This window comes from Salvelinus fontinalis, chromosome 38, assembly GCF_029448725.1.
Source record: "Salvelinus fontinalis isolate EN_2023a chromosome 38, ASM2944872v1, whole genome shotgun sequence".
Lineage (NCBI taxonomy): Eukaryota > Metazoa > Chordata > Actinopteri > Salmoniformes > Salmonidae > Salvelinus > Salvelinus fontinalis.
In genome coordinates, this window is record NC_074702.1 from 6,062,903 (window position 1) to 6,077,951 (window position 15,049).

At 50.3% G+C, this 15,049-nt stretch overlaps 1 protein-coding gene across 1 annotated transcript in view; it reads right to left on the reverse strand.

Moving 5' to 3' along the window:
* Positions 1 to 15,049, reverse strand: part of LOC129837436 (potassium/sodium hyperpolarization-activated cyclic nucleotide-gated channel 4-like) — a gene marked incomplete in the record, with an annotated part of 28,879 nt that overhangs the window by 6,070 nt on the left and 7,760 nt on the right. The window contains 6 exon segments of the mRNA XM_055903587.1: positions 1 to 106; positions 1,006 to 1,152; positions 1,763 to 1,981; positions 3,368 to 3,529; positions 3,882 to 4,104; positions 4,529 to 4,735. Of these exon segments, the coding sequence (XP_055759562.1) occupies positions 1 to 106; positions 1,006 to 1,152; positions 1,763 to 1,981; positions 3,368 to 3,529; positions 3,882 to 4,104; positions 4,529 to 4,735 (1,064 nt within the window).

A 15,049-nucleotide genomic window follows, 5' to 3' on the forward strand; every position in this document is an offset into this window, starting at 1 on the left:
CCTCGAAGCGAAGCTTGGTCAACACTGCCGTCACAAAGTTAGGGTCCGCGTTAGCAAACAGCGGCATGTGAGCCACTAGGCTACGGCAGTTAAAGCTAACTATCGCCTGAGAGGGGAGAAAGAGAGGGGGAGGGAGGGGGGAGGAGTTGGGAAGTGAGTTAGAATGCACAAGAACTGAATTGTCTCAGTATGTTTTAATTTTCTTTAATGTAAAATGTGCTTGAGGCCGTTTGAATCAACTGATTTGAGCAGGTGTTTTTTTTGTTACGCTATAGCTAGCTTTCGTAACTTGTAACGGTGTGTGTGCGTGTGTGCCTGCATCCGTGGCTCGTGCGTGTGTCACGCCCTGACCTTAGATATCTCTGTTTTCTATATATTTTGGTTAGGTCAGGGTGTGACTAGGGTGGGTACTCGTGTTGTATGTCTAGGGTTTTGTATGTCTAGGGGTTTTGTACTTCTATGTTGGCCTGATATGGTTCCCAATCAGAGACAGCTGTTTATCGTTGTCTCTGATTGGGGATCATATTTAGGCAGTCCTGTTTCCCACTTTCTGTTGTGTGATCTTGTCTATGTGTAGTTGCCTGTCAGCACTCGTTTGTATAGCTTCACGTTTTGTTGTTTTGTTAGTTTGTTCAGTGTTTCATTCTTTAATAAATAAGAATGTACGCATACCACGCTGCGCCTTGGTCCGATCCTTATAACGAACGTGACAGCGTGTGTGTGTGTGTGTGTGTGTGTGTGTGTGTGTGTGTGTGTCTGTGTGTGTGTGCGTGCCTCGTGTGTGTGTGTGTGCGTGCCTTGTGTGTGTGCGTGCCTCGTGCGTGTGTGTGTGCGTGCCTCGTGTGTGTGTGTGTGTGTGCGTGCCTTGTGTGTGTGTGTGTGCGTGCCTCGTGCGTGTGTGTGTGCGTGCCTCGTATGTGTGTATGTGTGCGTGCCTCGTGTGTGTGTGTGTGTGTGCGTGCCTCGTGCGTGTGTGTGTGCGTGCCTCGTGTGTGCGTGTGTTACCTCCTTTAGTGGTTCGCTGAGTTCACCCAGTATGTTCTCCTCGTCAAACATCTTGCCCTGGAAGCGATGCTCGTAGTACTCATGAATCCTCTGACGGACATCTGCAGGGAGCTTATGGAACGACATGTACTGTTCCACCTGCTTATACTGAAACACAACGTCAATACAACGTCAATACTAAGTCAATACTAAGTCAATACTAAGTCAATACAACATTAATACAACGTTAATACAGTGTTAATACAGCGTCAATACAAAGTCAATACAAAGTCAATACAACATTAATACAACGTTAATACAGTGTTAATACATTGTTAATACAACGTTAATACAACATTAATATAACGTTAATACAGCGTTAATACAACCTTAATACAGCGTTAATACAACGTTAATAGTGTTAATACAACGTTAATACATTGTTAATACAACGTTGATACAACATTAATACAACGTTAATACAGCGTTAATAAAAGCACACATACACACACTATACTGCTTCACTACAGTATAATACACACTATACTGCTTCACTACAGTATAATACACACTATACTGCTTCACTACAGTATAATACACACTTGACTGGAGGAGCAGGAAGATTGTTTATGAGTGGGTATGGTTCCTTTACCGTCTCCTGCCTTTGAGGAGTCATCAAATTAATTTGATGAATGGTAGGATAGAGAGAATAAGGGACAGAGGAATGGAGAGAGAGAGATGGAGGGAGGGAGGGATAGAGAGGGTCCTAATCTCTTACTTTCTCCTGGTACTGTCGTCGTGAGGAGTCCAGGGACTGTATGAGAGCGGTGGCATGGCCGATGAACATGGCATAGCAGGTGGCACCAATGATCATACTGAGCATGGTGAGCCACACGTCTGTCATGCCCTCTGGAGCCTGGGCACCGTAGCCAATACACAACATGTGGCTCATCGCCTTGAACAGGGCATAGGAGTACTGGATCCCCCACGTACCATTCTGGATGGAGAGAGATGGAGAGAGAGCCCACATGTTATTCTGGATGGAGAGAGAGATGGAGAGAGAGCCCACATGTCATTCTACAGAGGGAGTCCGAGAGGAAGAAGGAGAGGGAGAAGAAGGTGGAAGAGAGGGATGAGTGGTACAACACTAGTTAAGGTAATAGCTACAACCTAGGCTAAAACTGTGGCTGTAAAGTGCTGGGTAGAGTTGCTCATTGCTTTTCAACTTCCTGCTGTGTAAAACATACTACTAACAGGCAAAAAGCTAGAGGAAAATAATAATAATAATAATAAAATGGCTCTAAAATATGTTATAAAGCCAGTGTGTGTTAGCCAATCATGCAATGAAGCATATTTAGTGTGTGTGTGACTGTGTTATAATTGCTTGTGTGTGTGTGTGTGTGAGGCCAATTACATCCTGTTCTGTTAAATGGTCCGGCGGGTGGTGCATGGCTTTCTCTGGGGGAAAACACTCAAAATTAGCTGGCCTAGCAACAGTCACCCCGGCAACCACTAAGGAAACACTGCCGAGACGGGAGTCAGCGAAACAGCCATGTGTGTGTGTGTGTGTGTGTGTGTGTGTGTGTGTGTGTGTGTGTGTGTGTGTGTGTGTGTGTGTGTGTGTGTGTGTGTGTGTGTGTGTGTGTGTGTGTGTGTGTTCATCTACTCCATATGTAGGATGTTTAAGTTGGGAGATGTTTATTTGTGTTGATATTCCCTTTTATTCCAACCAGACATGATGCTACATGAACCAATAAACTAACACAGAGAGCAAACAACGTCCGACACGAGGATACTCTCACACATTCTCTCTCTCTCTGTCTACACTCACACACTCTCTCTCTCTCTCTGTCTACACTCACACTCTCTCTCTCTGTCTACACACACACACTCTCTCTCTCTCTGTCTACACTCACACTCTCTCTCTCTGTCTACACACACACACTCTCTCTCTCTCTGTCTACACACACACTCTCTCGCTCTCTGTCTACACACACACACACTCTCTCTCTCTCACTCTCTCTGTCTACACACACACTCTCTCGCTCTCTGGCTACACACACAATCGGTCCACTACCCCGTAATCAGTTCACACACAAACACAATATCAATAATGTCACACACTGTGCACACAAGCCCTCCATTTGTGAGCGGGTCAACATTTCTCTCCATGTCTCAGTACCCATGTAACAAACTCACCACCTTGTTGTTCTTGGAGACCCAAAAGAAAGACAGACAGACAGACAGACAGACAGACAGGAAGACAGATATACAGACTGGAAGACAGTCAGACACAGACAGTCACAGATAGACAGACAGTCACAGGCAGTCAGACAGACAGGAAGACAGATAAACAGACAGACAGACAGACAGTGTAACTCACCACCATGTTATTCTTGGAGACCCAGCAGTCCAGGGGGAAGTCCTGCAGCATGGGAACCAGGAACTGTAGACATCCGTCCCAGTGGCACAGCAGCAGCATCATGCCTATCAGGTTGACTATCCTCACCATGGCACTGGCCAGGTCATAGGTCATATGGAAGATCTGGAGGGGGAGAGTGTGACATCACTTTAGTTTTTTAACGTCTTGCACCTTTTATGATAGCTGTCCCCCTAGCGGTCTCTCTTTCCCCTATACTACGCTGACCTCTCCTTTCCCCCTCTCAGCCTCTGCCTCTCTCCTCTCACCTCCCTCTCTCCTCTCACCTCCCTCTCTCCTCTCACCTCCCTCTCTCCTCTCACCTCCCTCGCTCCCTCCTCTCTGGCATGTTCCACTGACTGCCCTCTAACCTCTCTCTGGAGGATGTAACCAGTGAGTTGTGACAGTGGTAGTAAGTCTCTCTTTCCCTCCCTCCCCTCTTTCTCTACCTCCTCTCCCCATCTTCCCAGCCTCTCACCTCCTCCCACTGGTGGATGTAGCGTATGAGTCGTGACAGGCGCAGCAGGCGTAGCAGGCTGAGGATCTTGGTGAAGCGTACGATGCGGAGGGCCCTGGCCGTCCTGTAAACCTCTGAGTCCAGCCGGGCCTCCAAGTCCACCATCAGGAAGATGTAGTCCACAGGGATGGACGACACAAAGTCCACCGCAAACCAGCTCTTTAGGTAGCGCTGACGGATAGCCCTGTGGTAGCATAGCATAATATAAAAGTAATTTCTATGGTCTCACAGTTAGCTTAGCATTCTGGTATTATTCCTATGGTCTCACAGTTAGCTTAGCACTGCATAGAACAACAGTTGATATTTATATGGTCTCACAGTTAGCTTAGCATAGCATAGACCAACATTGATTCCTATGGCCCCAGTAGTTATGATACTTCAGAAGAAATAACAAACAACTCCATTTATTCCAATTCTGGAAGAACATCACATAGGGAAGCATTGCCTCCAGCTCTGTGTCACCTTCACACACACACACACACACACACACACACACACACACACACACACACACACACACACACACACACACACACACACACACACACACACACACACACACACACACACACACACACACACACACACACACACACACACACACTGACTTGGGGTCTAGCAGTATCTCGGTGCTGTCCTCCTTGACGATACCGGTCCTGAAGTTGAGGACCAGGTCAACCAGGAAGAGAGTATCAGAGACCACGTTGAAGATGATCCAGGGAGGAGTGTTCTCATCCTTAAAGAAGGTGATTCCTACTGGCAGGATGATCAGGTTCCCCATCATCAAACACAACATGATCAGATCCCAGTAGAACCTGGGAGAGGAGAGGAGGGGAGAGGGGGAGAGAGGGCGGTTCCCCATCATCAGACACAACATGATCAGATCCCAGAAGAACCTGGGAGAGGAGAGGAGGGGAGAGGGGGAGAGAGGGCGGTTCCCCATCATCAGACACAACATGATCAGATCCCAGTAGAACCTGGGAGAGGAGAGGAGGGGAGAGGGGGAGAGAGAGGTTTCCTATCATCAGACACAACATGATCAGATCCCAGTAGAACCTGGGAGAGGAGAGGAGGGGAGAGGGGGAGAGAGAGGTTTCCTATCATCAGACACAACATGATCAGATCCCAGTAGAACCTGGGAGAGGAGAGGAGGGGAGAGGGGGAGAGAGAAGTTTCCTATCATCAAACACAACATGATCGGATCCCAGTAGAACCTGGGAGAGGAGAGGATGGGAGAGAGGGAGAGAGAGGTTTCCTATCATCAATACCAATGACATATCCCAATTGAACTCATTCCCTGTGCTATATCTTTCACCAAATATCACACTCCTCTCTTTCTCTTTCTCTTTTCTGTGGGACTCCAGTTCTGGGATCATTAATGGAATGACAACTCTCTCACACACACACCCGACTTTCAGACAGTCTAGTTCCAGAGCCAGCGGTGGGTTTATAACCGTGATATTGAATAAAATGATTAATAGAGAAACACTCTGGACAACTGCTGTGGGCGATCATGACGTCATCCTGACCTTGGAATATAGAGGTATGAGTTAGAAAGGAACAAATGAATAACATCACTTCCACATCATACTGTGGTAAACACACACACTAGAGGGCACTACTATCTCACCCCCTACACACTGCTCCAGCTAGTCTGGCAGAAGACACCACTATCTCACCCCCTACACACTGCTCCGGCTAGTTTGGCAGAAGACACCACTATCTCACCCCCTACACACTGCTCCAGCTAGTCTGGCAGAAGACACCACTATCTCACCCCCTACACACTGCTTCTGCTAGTCTGGCAGAAGACACCACTATCTCACCCCCTACACACTGCTGCAGCTAGTCTGGCAGAAGACACCACTATCTCACCCCCTACACACTGCTCCCGCTAGTCTGGCAGAAGACACCACTATCTCACCCCCTACACACTGCTCAGGCTAGTCTGGCAGAAGACACCACTATCTCACCCCCTACACACTGCTCCAGCTAGTCTGGCAGAAGACAGTACTATCTCACCCCCTACACACTGCTCCTGCTAGTCTGGCAGAAAACACCACTATCTCACCCCCTATACACTGCTCAGGCTAGTCTGGCAGAAGACACCACTATCTCACCCCTTACACACTGCTCCTGCTAGTCTGGCAGAAGACACCACTATCTCACCCCCTACACACTGCTCCTGCTAGTTTGGCAGAAGACACTACTATCTCACCCCCTACACACTGCTCCCGCTAGTCTGGCAGAATACACCACTATCTCACCCCCTACACACTGCTCCTGCTAGTCTGGCAGAAGACACCACTATCTCACCCCCTACACACTGCTCCTGCTAGTCTGGCAGAAGACACCACTATCTCACCCCCTACACACTGCTCCGGCTAGTTTGGCAGAAGACACTACTATCTCACCCCCTACACACTGCTCCTGCTAGTTTGGCAGAAGACACCACTATCTCACCCCCTACACACTGCTCAGGCTAGTCTGGCAGAAGACACCACTATCTCACCCCCTACACACTGCTCCTGCTAGTCTGGCAGAAGACACCACTATCTCACCCCCTACACACTGCTCAGGCTAGTCTGGCAGAAGACACCACTATCTCACCCCCTACACACTGCTCCCGCTAGTCTGGCAGAATACACCACTGTCTCACCCCCTACACACTGCTCCTGCTAGTCTGGCAGAAGACACCACTATCTCACCCCCTACACACTGCTCAGGCTAGTCTGGCAGAAGACACCACTATCTCACCCCCTACACACTGCTCCTGCTAGTCTGGCAGAAGACACCACTATCTCACCCCCTACACACTGCTCAGGCTAGTCTGGCAGAAGACACCACTATCTCACCCCCTACACACTGCTCCAGCTAGTCTGGTAGAAGACACTACTATCTCACCCCCTACACACTGCTCAGGCTAGTCTGGCAGAAGACACCACTATCTCACCCCCTACACACTGCTCCTGCTAGTCTGGCAGAAGACACCACTATCTCACCCCCTACACACTGCTCCCGCTAGTCTGGCAGAAGACACCACTATCTCACCCCCTACACACTGCTCAGGCTAGTCTGGCAGAATACACCACTATCTCACCCCCTACACACTGCTCAGGCTAGTCTGGCAGAAGACACCACTATCTCACCCCCTACACACTGCTCCCGCTAGTCTGGCAGAAGACACCACTATCTCACCCCCTACACACTGCTCCCGCTAGTCTGGCAGAAGACACCACTATCTCACCCCTACACACTGCTCCCGCTAGTCTGGCAGAATACACCACTATCTCACCCCCTACACACTGCTCCCGCTAGTCTGGCAGAAGACACCATTATCTCACCCCCTACACACTGCTCCAGCTAGTCTGGCAGAAGACACCACTATCTCACCCCCTACACACTAATCCAGCTAGTCTGGCAGAAGACATCACTATCTCACCCCCTACACACTGCTGCAGCTAGTCTGGCAGAAGACATCGCTATCTCACCCCCTACACACTGCTCCCGCTAGTCTGGCAGAAGACACCACTATCTCACCCCCTACACACTGCTCAGGCTAGTCTGGCAGAAGACACCACTATCTCACCCCCTACTCACTGCTCCAGCTAGTCTGGCAGAATACACCACTATCTCACCCCCTACACACTGCTCAGGCTAGTCTGGCAGAAGACACCACTATCTCACCCCCTACACACTGCTCCCGCTAGTCTGGCAGAATACACCACTATCTCACCGCCTACACACTGCTCAGGCTAGTCTGGCAGAAGACACCACTATCTCACCCCCTACACACTGCTCCCGCTAGTCTGGCAGAATACACCACTATCTCACCCCCTACACACTGCTCAGGCTAGTCTGGCAGAAGACACCACTATCTCACCGCCTACACACTGCTCAGGCTAGTCTGGCAGAAGACACCACTATCTCACCCCTACACACTGCTGCAGCTAGTCTGGCAGAAGACATCACTATCTCACCCCCTACACACTGCTCCAGCTAGTCTGGCAGAAGACACCACTATCTCACCCCCTACACACTGCTGCAGCTAGTCTGGCAGAAGACACCACTATCTCACCCCCTACACACTGCTCAGGCTAGTTTGGCAGAAGACACCACTATCTCACCCCCTACACACTGCTCCAGCTAGTTTGGCAGAAGACACCACTATCTCACCCCCTACACACTGCTCCAGCTAGTCTGGCAGAAGACACCACTATCTCACCCCCTACACACTGCTCCTGCTAGTCTGGCAGAAGACACCACTATCTCACCCCCTACACACTGCTCAGGCTAGTCTGGCAGAAGACACCACTATCTCACCCCCTACACACTGCTCCCGCTAGTCTGGCAGAATACACCACTATCTCACCCCCTACACACTGCTCAGGCTAGTCTGGCAGAAGACACCATTATCTCACCCCCTACACACTGCTCAGGCTAGTCTGGCAGAAGACACCACTATCTCACCCCCTACACACTGCTCCCGCTAGTCTGGCAGAATACACCACTATCTCACCCCCTACACACTGCTCCTGCTAGTCTGGCAGAAGACACCACTATCTCACCCCCTACACACTGCTCCCGCTAGTCTGGCAGAATACACCACTATCTCACCCCCTACACACTGCTCAGGCTAGTCTGGCAGAAGACACCACTATCTCACCCCCTACACACGGCTCCTGCTAGTCTGGCAGAATACACCACTATCTCACCGCCTACACACTGCTCAGGCTAGTCTGGCAGAAGACACCACTATCTCACCCCCTACACACTGCTCCCGCTAGTCTGGCAGAATACACCACTATCTCACCCCCTACACACTGCTCAGGCTAGTCTGGCAGAAGACACCACTATCTCACCGCCTACACACTGCTCAGGCTAGTCTGGCAGAAGACACCACTATCTCACCCCTACACACTGCTGCAGCTAGTCTGGCAGAAGACATCACTATCTCACCCCCTACACACTGCTCCAGCTAGTCTGGCAGAAGACACCACTATCTCACCCCCTACACACTGCTGCAGCTAGTCTGGCAGAAGACACCACTATCTCACCCCCTACACACTGCTCAGGCTAGTTTGGCAGAAGACACCACTATCTCACCCCCTACACACTGCTCCAGCTAGTTTGGCAGAAGACACCACTATCTCACCCCCTACACACTGCTCCAGCTAGTCTGGCAGAAGACACCACTATCTCACCCCCTACACACTGCTCCTGCTAGTCTGGCAGAAGACACCACTATCTCACCCCCTACACACTGCTCAGGCTAGTCTGGCAGAAGACACCACTATCTCACCCCCTACACACTGCTCCCGCTAGTCTGGCAGAATACACCACTATCTCACCCCCTACACACTGCTCAGGCTAGTCTGGCAGAAGACACCATTATCTCACCCCCTACACACTGCTCAGGCTAGTCTGGCAGAAGACACCACTATCTCACCCCCTACACACTGCTCCCGCTAGTCTGGCAGAATACACCACTATCTCACCCCCTACACACTGCTCCTGCTAGTCTGGCAGAAGACACCACTATCTCACCCCCTACACACTGCTCCCGCTAGTCTGGCAGAATACACCACTATCTCACCCCCTACACACTGCTCAGGCTAGTCTGGCAGAAGACACCACTATCTCACCCCCTACACACGGCTCCTGCTAGTCTGGCAGAAGACACCACTATCTCACCCCCTACACACTGCTCCCGCTAGTCTGGCAGAAGACACCACTATCTCACCCCCTACACACTAATCCAGCTAGTCTGGCAGAAGACATCACTATCTCACCCCCTACACACTGCTGCAGCTAGTCTGGCAGAAGACATCGCTATCTCACCCCCTACACACTGCTCCCGCTAGTCTGGCAGAAGACACCACTATCTCACCCCCTACACACTGCTCAGGCTAGTCTGGCAGAAGACACCACTATCTCACCCCCTACTCACTGCTCCAGCTAGTCTGGCAGAATACACCACTATCTCACCCCCTACACACTGCTCAGGCTAGTCTGGCAGAAGACACCACTATCTCACCCCCTACACACTGCTCCCGCTAGTCTGGCAGAAGACACCACTATCTCACCGCCTACACACTGCTCAGGCTAGTCTGGCAGAAGACACCACTATCTCACCCCCTACACACTGCTCCCGCTAGTCTGGCAGAATACACCACTATCTCACCCCCTACACACTGCTCCCGCTAGTCTGGCAGAAGACACCATTATCTCACCCCCTACACACTGCTCCAGCTAGTCTGGCAGAAGACACCACTATCTCACCCCCTACACACTAATCCAGCTAGTCTGGCAGAAGACATCACTATCTCACCCCCTACACACTGCTGCAGCTAGTCTGGCAGAAGACATCGCTATCTCACCCCCTACACACTGCTCCCGCTAGTCTGGCAGAAGACACCACTATCTCACCCCCTACACACTGCTCAGGCTAGTCTGGCAGAAGACACCACTATCTCACCCCCTACACACTGCTCCCGCTAGTCTGGCAGAAGACACCACTATCTCACCGCCTACACACTGCTCAGGCTAGTCTGGCAGAAGACACCACTATCTCACCCCCTACACACTGCTCCTGCTAGTCTGGCAGAAGACACCACTATCTCACCCCCTACACACTGCTCAGGCTAGTCTGGCAGAAGACACCACTATCTCACCCCCTACACACTTATCCAGCTAGTCTGGTAGAAGACACTACTATCTCACCCCCTACACACTGCTCAGGCTAGTCTGGCAGAAGACACCACTATCTCACCCCCTACACACTGCTCCTGCTAGTCTGGCAGAAGACACCACTATCTCACCCCCTACACACTGCTCCCGCTAGTCTGGCAGAAGACACCACTATCTCACCCCCTACACACTGCTCCCGCTAGTCTGGCAGAAGACACCACTATCTCACCCCTACACACTGCTCCCGCTAGTCTGGCAGAATACACCACTATCTCACCCCCTACACACTGCTCCCGCTAGTCTGGCAGAAGACACCATTATCTCACCCCCTACACACTGCTCCAGCTAGTCTGGCAGAAGACACCACTATCTCACCCCCTACACACTAATCCAGCTAGTCTGGCAGAAGACATCACTATCTCACCCCCTACACACTGCTGCAGCTAGTCTGGCAGAAGACATCGCTATCTCACCCCCTACACACTGCTCCCGCTAGTCTGGCAGAAGACACCACTATCTCACCCCCTACACACTGCTCAGGCTAGTCTGGCAGAAGACACCACTATCTCACCCCCTACTCACTGCTCCAGCTAGTCTGGCAGAATACACCACTATCTCACCCCCTACACACTGCTCAGGCTAGTCTGGCAGAAGACACCACTATCTCACCCCCTACACACTGCTCCCGCTAGTCTGGCAGAAGACACCACTATCTCACCGCCTACACACTGCTCAGGCTAGTCTGGCAGAAGACACCACTATCTCACCCCCTACACACTGCTCCCGCTAGTCTGGCAGAATACACCACTATCTCACCCCCTACACACTGCTCAGGCTAGTCTGGCAGAAGACACCACTATCTCACCGCCTACACACTGCTCAGGCTAGTCTGGCAGAAGACACCACTATCTCACCCCTACACACTGCTGCAGCTAGTCTGGCAGAAGACATCACTATCTCACCCCCTACACACTGCTCCAGCTAGTCTGGCAGAAGACACCACTATCTCACCCCCTACACACTGCTGCAGCTAGTCTGGCAGAAGACATCACTATCTCACCCCCTACACACTGCTCCCGCTAGTCTGGCAGAAGACACCACTATCTCACCGCCTACACACTGCTCAGGCTAGTCTGGCAGAAGACACCACTATCTCACCCCCTACACACTGCTCCCGCTAGTCTGGCAGAATACACCACTATCTCACCCCCTACACACTGCTCAGGCTAGTCTGGCAGAAGACACCACTATCTCACCGCCTACACACTGCTCAGGCTAGTCTGGCAGAAGACACCACTATCTCACCCCTACACACTGCTCAGGCTAGTTTGGCAGAAGACACCACTATCTCACCCCCTACACACTGCTCCAGCTAGTCTGGCAGAAGACACCACTATCTCACCCCCTACACACTGCTCCGGCTTGTCTGCCAGTAGTCTTTAACAGAGATAAATGAAGGTTTGGCTAAACCTCAATAGATTCAAGTAGTACAGATAATACCATATTATCTGTCTCTGTGAGGCCCTGAGATTATGTTCAAAGCAGACAGACAGACAGACAGACCGAAGGAGAGGGAGACACATATATATATATATTGTAGCGGTTTCAGGGGCTGTGTGGTGAATGGACCGTATGTGTTTGCAAAGTTTCTGTGTTTTCTGGCTGCCAGGACCACGGACAGCAATGTGAAGTATTCCCCAGAGGCAGGACCATGGACAGCAATGTGAAGTATTCCCCAGAGGCAGGACCATGGACAGCAATGTGAAGTATTCCCCAGAGGCAGGACCATGGACAGCAATGTGAAGTATTCCCCAGAGGCAGGACCACGGACAGCAATGTGAAGTATTCCCCAGAGGCAGGACCATGGACAGCAATGTGAAGTATTCAACAGAGGCAGGACCATGGACAGCAATGTGAAGTATTCAACAGAGGCAGGACCATGGACATCCCAGGGGGAACTTCTAGACTGCAGCGGAACAGCCACACCTGTCTCCAGTTGTAATTAGAGCAAAACTGCGGACAGCTGAAACCAATCAGGGCCTCTACTTAACCGCGCCCTGGGTTTTCTTTCTTGTTTCTTTCCTTTGATCCCGGCAGGTGAACGAGTAGGAGGTTATTGGAGCGGCAGAGTGTACGGTGGAGAAGGAGGTTTACCGGAAGAAAGGAACTGATGATTTCAACAAGGATGGAACCCCAAAGACCAAATTTGGAGGATCTTCCACTGTTGACAAACTATTTACTCTGTTTGCTTTGAGTTGTGTATATGAGGAACGCTGCCGAAACCTGATAATAAAGTGGTTTAACCCTTCCCTTGGACTGGTGGTGTGTGTTTGTATGTCTAGACCCTGCCTTACAAAGATCTTGGCGTTGAAACCGCCACTATATATTAACTCAGCAAAAAAAGAAACATCCCTTTTTCAGGACCCTGTCTTTAAAAGATAAAATCCTGAACTTCACACATCTTCATTGTAAATGGTTGAAACACTGTTTTCCATGCTTGTGCAATGAACCATAAACAATTAATGAACATGCACCTGTGGAACGGTCGTTAAGATTACAGATGGTAGACAATTAAGGTCATAGTTATGAAAACTTAGGACACTAAAGAGGCCTTTCTACTGACTCTGAAAAACCCCAAAAGAAAGCTGCCAAGGGTCCCTGCTCAGCTGTGTGAACGTGCCTTAGGCATGCTGCAAGGAGGCATGAGGACTGCAGATGTGGCCAGGGCAAAAAACTGCAATGTCCGTACTGTGAGATGCCTAAGACAGTGCTACAGGGAGACAGGACATCCTCGCAGTGGCCGACCACGTGTAACAACACCTGCACAGGATTGGTACATCCGACCATCACACCTGCGGAACAGGTAAAGGATGGCAACAACTGCCGAGTTACACCAGGAACGCACAATCCCTCCATCAGTGCTCAGACTGTCCGCAATAGGCTGAGAGAGGCTGGACTGAGGGCTTGTAGGCCTGTTGTAAGGCAGGTCCTCACCAGACATCACCGGCAACAAAGTCGCCTATGGGCACAAACCCACCATCACTGAACCAGACAGGACTGGCAAAAAGTGCTCTTCACTGACGAGTCGCGGTTTTGTCTCACCTGGGGTGATGGTGGAATTCACGTTTATCGTCGAAGGAATGAGCGTTACAGCGAGGCCTGTACTCTGGAGCGGGATCGATTTGGAGGTGGAGGGTCCGTCATGGTTTGCGGCGGTGTGTCACAGCATCATCGGACTGAGCTTGTCATTGCAGGCAATCTCAACGCTGTGCATTACAGGGAAGACATTCTCCTCCCTCATGTGGTACCCTTCCTGCAGGCTCATCCTGACATGACCCTCCAGCATGACAATTTCACCAGCCATACTGCTCATTCTGTGCGTGATTTCCTGCAAGACAGGAATGTCAGTATTCTGCCGTGGCCAGTGAAGAGCCCAGATCTCAATCCCATTGAGCATGTCTGGGACATGTTGGATCAAAGCGTGAGGGCTAGGGCCATTCCCCCCAGAAATGTCCGGGAACTTGCAGGTGCCTTGGTGGAAGAGTGGGGTAACATCTCACAGCAAGAACGGGCAAATCTGGTGCAGTCCATGAGGAGGAGATGCACTGCAGTACTTAATGCAGCTGGTGGCCACACCAGATACTGACTGTTACTTTTGATTTTGACCCCCTTTGTTCAGGGACACATTATTCTATTTCTGTTAGTCACATGTCTGTGGAACATGTTCAGTTTATGTCTCAGTTGTTGAATGTTGTTATGTTCATACAAATATTTACACGTTAAGTTTGCTGAAAATAAACGCAGTTGGCAGTGAGAGGACGTTTATTTTTTTGCTGAGTTTATGTGTGTGTGTGTAAAGAGACTAAAGAACAGACACCTTCCAGAGAACATCACATCACCAAACCTCATTAAGTCTCTACACATTAGGTTCCTTTGTCCAAGCTGGGTTGTGACAGCTGATACCAGCACATTTTTGTGCCCACAAACAACATTTAAAGGTCAAGTCTGAAGAAGGTAAGAATGGGAGGGATTTTTTTCAGGGGAAAGATTAAAATGCTTGATGCTCAGAAATGGTTGTCTGAATTGTTGCTGTGTGGTACAATATGTGCTGGGTACTTGCAGACCAGGCAGTCTGGCTGTTCTACACTAGAAAAAAAGTTACCAAAAGGTTAATCGGCTGTCCCCATAGGAGAACCCTTTTTGTTTCCAGGTAGAACTCATTTGGGATCCATGTAGAACCACAGAGGGTTCTACATGGACCCCTAATGGGTTCTTCAAAGGGTTTTCCAATGGTAACAGCCGAAGAACCCTTTTAGGTTCTAGGTAGCACCTTGTTTTCTAAGTGCATATGCCCTATGGCTGGGTGTGGTTAGCTGAAAGGGAACCAGATGCATAGTGAGAGAAAGTAGTTAAATCTGTATTCATCCTGTTACACCCAC